Source organism: Bison bison, unplaced genomic scaffold (genome assembly GCF_000754665.1).
Source record: "Bison bison bison isolate TAMUID 2011002044 unplaced genomic scaffold, Bison_UMD1.0 scf7180017864061, whole genome shotgun sequence".
NCBI classification, from domain to species: domain Eukaryota; kingdom Metazoa; phylum Chordata; class Mammalia; order Artiodactyla; family Bovidae; genus Bison; species Bison bison.
The window spans coordinates 5,855,849-5,866,540 of NW_011494633.1; the positions used below are offsets into that span (position 1 = coordinate 5,855,849).

The 10,692-nt window shown below is 53.2% G+C and overlaps 1 protein-coding gene across 1 annotated transcript in view; it reads left to right on the top strand.

Moving 5' to 3' along the window:
- The window catches only part of RIN3 (Ras and Rab interactor 3), a 120,105-nt gene that overhangs the window by 108,716 nt on the left and 697 nt on the right, over positions 1-10,692 (top strand). The window contains exons 9-11 of the mRNA XM_010836202.1: positions 950-1,081; positions 7,356-7,519; positions 10,443-10,680. Coding sequence (XP_010834504.1) covers positions 950-1,081; positions 7,356-7,519; positions 10,443-10,680 — 534 coding nt within the window. The remainder of the gene's footprint in view (positions 1-949; positions 1,082-7,355; positions 7,520-10,442; positions 10,681-10,692) is intronic.

Sequence of the window (10,692 nt, forward strand, 5' to 3'; positions counted from 1 at the left end):
GTCAGGATGATTCCTTGGAGAAGGAAATGGCAACCCATTCTAGTATTCTTGCCTGGAAAATCCCTGGGACAGAGGAGCCTGGAGGGCTACAGTCCATGGGGTTGCGAAGAGTCGGACAGGACTGAGTGACTAAACGACAGCAATAACATTCTGTCTTATTACTGAAACATCACAACCACCCACATGAGGCACGGATGCTGTTGTTACCCCATTTTATAGTCAAGGAAATTGAGGCGCGGCGAGGTCGAGCTTGGGCTCACTTGAGGGTCACAAGTGAGCGAGCGGGTGAGTGCTAACCCTGGGACTTGGATCCAGGTCCGGTGCTAAACTGCCATAGAGGCTCAGGTTCGATCCCTGCATCAGGATGATTGCTTGGAGGAGGAAATGGAAACCCATTCCAGTATTCTTGCCTGGAAAATCCCTTGGACAGAAGAGCCTGGCAGGCTACTGTCCATGAAAGAGTCAGACATGACTGACCACATAGCCCCAAAGAATGCAGGTTGGAGGGGGAGCTTCAGGCCTCGTGGCATCTGGTGGAGGGAGGGCTTCGCTTTTGCAGGGGAGACGTGTGGTCACAGAGACAGGGAGCCTTCCCAGAAGACCTGAGACAGACAGCTGCTCCTGGGTGGGTCCGTGAAGTGTGACGTGAACTTGAATGAGGATGGCAGAGGGGAAGAGCTGGCAGAGGGGAAGGGGCTGGTCTTGCCCACCCGGTGGAGGGCGCCTTTCTCGGTTCCTTCTTCCGAAACCCAGACTGTGTCTCAGGCCTTCTGACTAGGCTGATCTAGGCTTGCCCCATGTCCTGAGAGTCAGGAGAAAACACAAAGGTTCCTCTTCTGGGGTGACCATCACCCACCCACCCAGCAAACCACTGATCCTTGCCCTGGGCAGGGAGCAGCTCCCAAGGAGAGCCTCGCACTCACCACCTTCCGCCTCCTTCCTCTCCCAGGGAAGCCCTACGGGGCAGACGACTTCCTGCCGGTGCTCATGTACGTCCTGGCCCGCAGCAACCTCACAGAGATGCTTCTCAACGTGGAATACATGATGGAGCTCATGGATCCCGCCCTGCAGCTGGGGGAGGGTGAGTCACTGTGCCAGACCCATCTCTGGACCCCCGGGGCCTCTCGCCCACCCCTGACCCAGCCACACCAGGGGCTCGCTGGGCAGCTCAACCCAAACCTCCTGCATACCAGATTCCTGGGGCATGACACGATACCTAACACATTCCCGGTCCCGGGGGAGCTCACAGACTAGCAGGGGAGCTGCGCCAGTAAAGAGACCTCATCATCGAGGCTTGTCAAGGGAGGCCCTGAGGGTACCAGAGCACGGTACTTAGTCTGTGCAATCAGAGAAGGCTTCCTGGAGGAGGTGATGTCTGAGCTGAACACTGAAGGATAAACAACAGTCAGATAAAGAAGGACAAAAGGCCATCTTCGCACAGGGAACAGCCGTTGCTGGCAGTATAAACAATAAGGGAATGATGGTCAAGTTCTTAAGGCTGGCCCTGGGAACTCACAGGCTTCCACTCATCCAGTTCTGGCAGGAAGAAAGTGATGCTGTGACAAGAGGCCATGAACTCTCCTGGAGGACGAGGGTGGGAGCGTAATTCGTCCCACCCTCACTTTCCCTTCCCTTTCCTCCTTCCCACCACTTCCTTCCACCCACTTAGCCTCAGCCACCCCTCCACCAAGAATCCCTGAGGGGCAGCCAGCCCAGATAGCAGATCCAAGGGAGCCCCAAGCCGCCCTCTGAGACATCACCCCCAAAGCGTGAAGAGACTCTCAGGCCCCCAGTGGCCCCTTTGGGCTTTGTGGTTCTTGAGATAAGCTGGCCCTCTTTGCATCTGTTTGCCTTTTTAGCCTGTGTTGGTCTCTGGGGTGACAGTATGACGTATCTAGTCCTGTGAGTTCTTGGCAGCTCAGGGGAGCGTGTAAAGCCACTGAAGATTGGCCCAGCCCCATGGACTGTTGTGGGGGTCTTAAAGACAATGTCAGGGAAAGCCCTTTGCAGAGTGGAAGGATGGGGCAGGGCTGTGGGGCTCTGCACTGGGTCTGAGCCCTGGCCGGCCAGTTCCCCGGCAGTGGTCAGCCATGCCCTGGCCACAGTGACCCCTGCTCCATCCAGAGCCTCAATCTTCGCTGCCAAGCAGGGCTCCACGCCAGGCATGGTGGCACACAGTAGGGCCAGGCCAGAGACATCCTTGATCCAACTACCCTCTACTTATGGACATGAACCCTCCCACCTCAATTGTGCCATAACCTCCTAGGATACCTTCTTTCTCTTCCTGAAACCCACAAGGGGTTCGGGTGGGAAAGCTGAAATCCTGTGGTCAGGAGAGCTAGTCTGTTTGGGGGCTTCATTAAGTTTGTTTTTTTTTTAACTGCAGTATAGTTGATCTGATCTGATCTGATCTGATCTCATAGTTGATTTACAATGTCTTGTTAGTTTCAGGTGTACAGCAAAGTCATTCAGTTTTATGTATTATTTTTTCAGATTATTTTCCATTATAGGCTATTACAGGATATTGACTAAAGTTCCCTGTGATATACAATAAATCCTTGTTGCCTACCTATTTTATATATTCAGCGACATGAAGTATTTTTGAGACAAGCCAAATACAAATAAATACACAAAGATCTTAAACATTTCACAGTTTCTGACCCAAAACACTGCCTGGATACCCTGCACACTACTCCTTTACAGACTTAAGAGTCAGGGCCCCCTGCCCCACCTCTGGCACCATGGGGAAATTTCTAAGGAATTCTATGGGGTGTTTGCTGGAAGGAGAAATGGCAGGAAGTAGACTGGGGGGCGTGTGTGCCCCCTTGCCCCTCTCTCTGTTCCTACTCCCAAAGCCAGAGTGGGAGGCTCTGCATCTAGGACAGCCCAGCCTTACAGGTGCTGGACTCTGGCAGAAGGACAATTTGGGGGCCTCCAGAATGGGTAACCCAAGTCTGCCAGTCTTGATGGAATGACTTCCATCTAGATGTATCTGGGCCCCAGAGCAGGCGACAGAGCACCAGGGGACGTGGGGGGAGGTTCCTGAGTTTCCCCAGCTTTACTCTCCTGTCTTCACCGGGTGGTGGCCCAAAGGGTGCTGCACATCACCGAAGCCTCTGAAGTTCAGTAAAAAGAGGGACTTGCCTGGGAATTCCCTGGTGGTCCAGTGGTTAGGACACCACGCTCTCTCTGCCAAAGGCCCGGGTTCAATCCCTGATGGCATATCCCCACCCCTGGTGCTCTGCAGAGTCAGACATGCCCGAACTAGGAGCAGGCTCCAGGAAGTCCCTACTCTTGAGAACTTCAATTACTCCATATGGCTCAGGGGTAAAGAATCTGCCTATAATGCAGGAGACATAGGAGACCTAGGTTGGGAAGATCCTCTGGAGGAGGGCATGGCAACCCACTCTAGTATTCTTGGAAAATTCCTGGAAAATCAAATGGACAGAGGAGCCTGGCAGGCTACAATCCAAAGGGTTGCAAAGAGTTGGACATGACTGAGCAACTAAGCTCACACACACACACACACACATGCACACACATACACGAGGAGAACTAACACAGAGTATAGAAAAGAGCAGTTTGGTGGCTGGATTTTGGTCCCAGTTCTGCCTCTGATTGGCTGGAGATCTCAGGCAAGCTACTTCTGTGGCTTGGGAAAGAGATGGCATGGGACTAGATTTGGGGTTTTCAGACCATCCGGGCACTCCACCCTTCTGCAGAAGCAGATGGGGGCAGGAGGAGAGGTGGAACGGGCTTCCGCCTTCCTGTATTTCACAGGCTGAACAGACAGATCTGAACTCATCAGAAACCTGTAAGACCTTCATGTTCTTCCAACTAGTTTCACATGCTGTAATTTGGCAAAAACCAGAAACAGAGTCCCACTTTCTTGTAGCAGGCTTTTAGACAGTGAGAGATCAGGGACTTCCTGTACGAAGTAGAGAGTACTTGGACACTGGGCCGATGGAACCCTGGCCCCTTTCTCCCCTCCCACCCTCTCTGCAGCGTCCATCACTCTGGGCAATTACAGGACTGATGGGAGACCCATGCAGCTGCTAGGAACCTGGCTGGAGCCAGGTCAAAATACAAACTCTCCCAGAAGCACCCTCATAGATTCCTTTACCCACATGCCCTCTGCACATTGGCTGACAGCTGGCCATGCTGAGCTAATAATATCTTAAGAGAGGCAATGAGCTTTTTCCATCAGTAGCACACTCTCCCTAAAGAGAACTGCCCAGCTCCAAAACTCACGTGCAGAGTCACCTGCCACCTAGTGGTCATGGTGGGAACTGCAGAGGACCCCAAGTCCAAGATTAGTGGTCTAGGAGAGCCAGGAGGCTGTGGAAAAGCAGGTGGTGAGCAAGCAGGAGTGTGCTGGCAGGGCTAGAGTTCGTCCCTTTGCCCAAGAAGGTGGGGAACCTCCGGAGCACCTCCCTTAGGTCACCTAACCACCATGTGTTACTGAGCACTGCACTTTACGTGTGTTCCTCTCTTTTCACTGCATTTGATGGGATTTGTGGATGAGGAAATGGAAGCACAGAGAACACTAATTCACCTGAAACACAGGACTGCCTGCTGAAGGCTGAGACCCGGACCCTGCTCTGTGGCCCCAAATCTGAACATTCGCAGTCAGTGCACTACAGCCAGTCGCCCCTTCCCAGCCAGGGGGATGTGATCACCACGGGAAACACGACCGTGGGGAATGCCAGCTAGAGGACTGGGACTCTTGGCCAGCAAGGGCTGGAGGCAGCAGGCAAGTCTTCCTGGAACACACAGGCTTTGAGCTGGGCTGGAATAGGAGGCCCATGGGAGGTCTACTGGCCCTTCTCTGATAAGGGACGCTAAGCCAAGTTCCGTGTTGGCCTTGATATTGTTTTTGTTGTTGTTGAGTTGCTAAGTTGTGTCCGACTCTTTGTGACCCCATGGACTGTAGCTCTCCAGGCTCCTCTGCCCATGGGATTTCCCAGGCAGGAATACTAGAGTGGGTTGCCATTTCTTTCTCCAGAGACTCTTTCCCACCCAGGGATCAAACCTACATCTCCTGCATTGGCAGGCGGATGCTTTACTGCTGAGCCACCATGGAAGCCCTGGCCTTGACACCTATTTCAAAAACTGTCTCCTTCCTGTACTGCCATGAAAGGGCGAGTGATCCTGTGGCCACAAACCCCTTTATCTCATCCCCTACTCACCCCAGGCAGGCTATGAACTTTTCACATATTGGTTGTGGAATTTGTAGCAATATGTAGGCAGCTTCATCCAGTGTAGCAGTTAGGAATGCTTTGGGCTACAAATAACTCACTACGTACCTAATAATGGTTTAAATCAGAGTAAGGGACTGGTTTGTCTCTTGCATCAAGAAGTCCTGGGGTTGGTTTTGTTTGGTTTTGTTTCCATTTTGTAACTGCCTTATTGAAAAGCAAGACCCCTTCCATTCCGGGTCTCCTCATATTATAGGTGTTTCCTGCCAAATTGGGGGGATTATTTGTATTAATTTTGTAATCTGTGACTCTGTACTGTTGAAGGTTTCTCAATTCTGTGGGGTCTCCTTAGAATGTATGTGACTTTTCATGTTGCAATATCACACAGATGAGACAGCCCAAATTTCACTAACACCGCTCTGAATAAATGATCTGAATGAGAAAAAGAAGTCCTGGGGTAAGCAACTGATAATGATGGCAGTTTTTATCCCTGCCATCAAGAAATTGTAGACCCAGCTCTTTCCATTGTTCTTTAGGATGTGAACCTTTGTCTTTGTGACTATCACCTCTGATCACAAAACAGCTCCTGTGCCTCCGGGCTCACCTCTGTGTTCCAGACAGGAGGAAGGGAGGAGACAAACCAAAATCTGACAAGATGTATCAACTAAGTCTGTCCCTTACTAAAGGCTTTCCTGGAAGCCCCAACCAGGGGCTTCCACTTATATCTGTGTAGCAGCCAAAATGGGGTCTCTTGTCCTGTACCTCAAACTGAAAGAGATTCTGGGAAGTGAGCATTTTAGTTGTGTTACTTACCCCAAACAAGTAGAAAGAAAGTGAAAGTGATGTCGCTCAGTCGTGTCCGACTCTTTGTGACCCCATGGACTGTAGCCCACTAGGCTCCTCTGTCCATGGGATTTTCCAGGCAAGAGTATTGGAGTGGGTTGCCATTTCTTTCTCCAAGGGATCTTCCCAACCCAGGGATTGAACCTGGGTCTCCTGCATTGCAGGTAGACCATTTACCCTCTGAGCCAGCAATTAATTAGGAAGAAAAAGAAGATGAGATTTGGGTGGCTCACTGGCAGATGACCCTCATGTCAAAAATCACTGCTCTGCTCTGTAATGTTCAGTCCTTGGGTCTGGCGGATTCCCTGGAGGAGGGAATAGCCACCTACTCCATTATTCTTGCCTGGAGAATTCTACGGACAGAGGAGCCTGGCAGCCTACAGTCCCTATAAGGTTACAGAGTCGGACATGACTGAAGCAGCTTAGCACACATGCACGACATATTTCAAAAATTAAATTACCTTAGGAAACATTAGGTATTAGGAATATGTATGAATTAAAATAAAAAGAAACGGAGAAATGAAGGATGCAAATTTTTAACTTTCTTTAAATTATTAAAAGTTGTGTGTCATCATATAAACATAATTAACATTTTCTCCACATATTTTTTAAGTTTTTTTTTTAAATAAAATGTATATGACACCTACAGAGAGAGGTCTCCTGCCCACCCATGTCTCCAAGGCACTGCTTTCCCCACCCTAAAGACATCCATGGCTGTTAGTTTCTTGAGTATCTTTACATTTTAAAACTAAAAACTCACTTTAAAGCATCAGTTTAGAAATAAGCAAGGACTGCTGCTAAGTCACTTCAGTCGTGTCCGACTCTGTGTGACCTCATAGACGGCAGCCCACCAGGCTCCCCCGTCCCTGGGATTCTCCAGGCAAGAACACTGGAGTGGGTTGCCATTTCCTTCTCCAATGCATGAAAGTGAAAAGTGAAAGTGAAGTCGCTCAGTTGTGTCCGACTCTTAGCGACCCCATGGATTGCAGCCCACCAGGCTCCTCCGTCCACGGGATTTTCCAGGCAAGAGTAAAATAAGCAAGAGTTGCGTCCTAAAGGGGAGCCAATGACAAGCTTTGAGCAGAGCCGTACAGCTCAGGGCTGGACTCGAGGAATCTTTTGATTCTGCGGTGGGCGCGGGTCTGAGTCTCAGCAAGTGACCAAACCACCTGGCCGCAGGCGCCTCGGGCCAGCGGCGGTGGGTGGGGCTTACAGAGGTGGGTGGGGCGGACCAAGCCGGGACCAGCTCCCTCCGGTTGCATGTGGGTGGAGGCGGTGGTTCAGGCTCCGCCTCCACACCCTTGCCTCCTGCAGGTTCCTACTATCTGACCACCACCTACGGGGCCCTGGAGCACATCAAGAACTACGACAAGATCACGGTGACCCGGCAGCTGAGCGTGGAGGTGCAGGACTCGATCCACCGCTGGGAGCGCCGGCGCACGCTCAACAAGGCTCGGGCCTCCCGCTCCTCCGTGCAGGTGCGGCCTGGAACCGAGAGGGTGGGGGGGGACGGGGGAACCTTGCTCCCAGACCATCCCTACTGCCTGCCAGTTCAGGAGCAATGGCACTGAGCCCCCCAGCCTGCCATTGTGTGCCGGGTTAGGGGCTGGGGAGGAGAAGTTGAGGGCTGGAGAAGAGAAAGGTACCAGCGAGCATCGGCGTTTCAGTTGGGCACACAAGATAGAGCTAGGAAGAAGGAGACCTTCACCCAGCATTCCTCAGAGTCTCTGATGTCCGAGCAGGCTGTTAGGGCCGGAGATGGGACCAGTGGTTTGTCCCAGTTAAAAAGCCCAGGAGCTGATCTGCAGCCTTGCCACTTGGTGCCCAGACAAATGCAGCAGCTGCGAAGGGTCCCCCTGCCCCTAGCCTGCCCACAGCCTGCCCACCTCCAACCCACCCACCCATCCTTCCTCACTTCTGTCTGTACAGACTCAGTGTTCAAAAGTCACTGGTGGCCAGACTCCTGCCCCACCCATCCCGTTATCCCACACCTCCGAGGCTGCATCAGATCAGTTCATTTCAGTTCAGTCAATCAGTCATGCCTGACTCTTTGTGACCCCATGGACTGCAGCATGTCAGGCTTCCCTGTCCATCACCAACTCCTGGAGCCTACTCAAACTCATGCATCAGAACAGCTATGAGCACGCTGAGCTCGACTCCCTAGGGCTTAGCCTCTCAGCCCATGCTGGTCCATCTCCCCTTCCTCACCAGCTGCCACTGCCCAGCCTCAGTTTCTCCAACAGCCCCTCCTCTGAAAAGCCTTCCCTGCCACCCCCCGCCTGCCCCCTCCCCACTCCCTATGGCATGGGTTAGAAGTGCTTCCTGCTGCTGCTGCTTCTGTTGCAGCACATACACCCTGTACTGTAACCATCTGTGTATAAAGCTGTAACCCTGAGAGAGCAGGCCCTATTGCTCACATGTCTCAGGGCCTGGGACAGAGTGGGACTGGGGAGTATGCACAATGGCAGGAGTTGGGACAGTGAATCAAGCTTCACAGTCCAGAACTGTGAGTAGGTCTCCAGACTCACTTCCCTGGCATCTAGGGCACACTGGACCTGAATCCCATGCCTGGCTGCTTTCCACATGCCCTTTCTATAACTGGGAGAGCCCAGGCCTGGGAGGCAAGAGGCTCACAGTATGGATCCAGCTCTGTACTAGCTTGCTGTGTGATCCCAAGCCGTGTCTAACTCTCTCTGGGACGCAGTTTTCCTGTCAGCCCAGGGGGGGCTCTGGCCCATTTGAGCTCTGCCTCCCCAGTACATGTTCTAACATCAGCCAAGCTGATGTCCCTCCTCCTCTAATCAATGGTGTCTTGATAATGTTTAGTAACTGGTTCTCTGGGGAGAAAGAAAAAAAAAAAAAGGCTCTGATCTTTGCTTCTGTCAATTTCCATGGTATTACTGTAAATACTGCCACTGTGGCTGATTCCAAGCTACTAACTTGGCATCGTGGAACTTGGAGTTGGGAAGAGATGTTGGCTTTCTCAAGCTGGTATGAGCCAGCATAAGTTGGCGAGTGCAGCTGCAGCACACCAGCATTCCCTCCCGCCTTCTGGGACAGCTGCCCCTCCACCAACTCTTGGAATGTGAGCGCCCTTGGTCCAAGGGTGACCCTCTCATTCCTTCCTTCTTGCTTCTACCTCGTGGATTCCCAATGCTGAGCACCAGTGCGTCCCACTAAGGAGGCAAAGCTCAGGAAGAGGCTTGGGATGAGACTTATCAGCACCGTTCTGGGGTCTGAGGAGGGCACCGCTGTCCGCCCCCTTCCCAGTGTCCTCTGCACCGCACACAATACATCCCTACCCTCAGGAGACAAAGCCCAGAGCCTAAGAGTCATCGGATGTCAAGGACTCTGGGGGAGGCCTGATGGTGGCTGAGGGGAGCATAGGCAGCCACTGAGACCCAGGGAAGCGGGCTGGGCTTTCCCCTCCCAGGAAGAAAAAAAAGAAATGATCCCAGGGACTATTGACACAGAGCCTGGCACTACTCTGTAGTCATTAATAATCTCCATTCTGAACTAGGCGGCATCAGGAGACCGCTGTGCTGTCACCATCCTTCCCCCGCACACACACTTCCTGCCCGCCCTCTGGGCCCTTGGAAGAAAGGGGAATCTTCTAGGCTCTGAGCTAGTTTTCTGTGCTCCACCCCCAGGCACAGAGAAAGGACTGCTTTTATCCCCAGTTAACAGTAGTGGAAATGGAGACCCAGAGAAGTCAAGGTCACACAGTGAGTGGGAGCAGATTCAAAGCCAGGCAGGGACTCCTTCCACTGTCTCTGGTGGACTCAGGTGTGAGTGTGCTGTTTTCTGCAAACACTCTCCATCTCCTTCCCCCAAGTCTTCTCCCCCGCCCTTCCCTGCCAGCCTGCTCCTCCTGGGAACACCACCCTCCCATCCCCAGGCCCCTCCAGCCCTAGGGCCTGAACTGTTCAGCCTGCCTTAGCTGCTCCAGCTGAGCCATGGAATGCTGGGGTGGGTCTGAATCTTTGATTTTATTTATGCTGCCCCGTGTGCCCAGCAGAGTGCCTGGAATACAGGGGGACTCCTGGAAGAAGAGAAAGTGAAAAATAGATTTTTTCAATGACAGCAAGCCCGTGGGCTGGCCACCAGGGGGCGCGCTCACTCCTTGTGTCCAGACCAAGCGACTGACCTAGTGAGAGCTGAGGCTCAGAGGAGGGTCTTTGCCTGAGGTCACGCAGCAGGGTCAGCCGCAGGTACCCCGACGGCCAGCCTCACGACCCCTCCTGCCATCCATCCGCTGTCTATGGAGAGGAATCGGGGGGCCCAAAGAGGACAAGGCCACGCAGCTTCTCCTGTCCAGGCTCCCAGCATCGGGGCAGGGGTGAGACAGGACGTGGGCTTGGCCCCGCCGGTAACCATGACCCCCTCCGTCTTGCCTTGCAGGACTTCATCTGCGTGTCGTATCTGGAGCCGGAGCAGCAGTCGCGGACGCTGGCGTCGCGGGCGGACACGCTGGCCGAGGCGCTGTGCGCCCAATGCGCGGAGAAGTTCGAGGTTGTGCAGCCCCAGGACTACCGGCTCTTCGTGCTGGTGGACGGCCGCACCTTCCAGCTGGCCGACGAGGCGCTGCCACACCGCATCAAGGGCTACCTGCTGCGGAGCGAGCCCAAGGGCGACTTCCACTTCGTGGCAC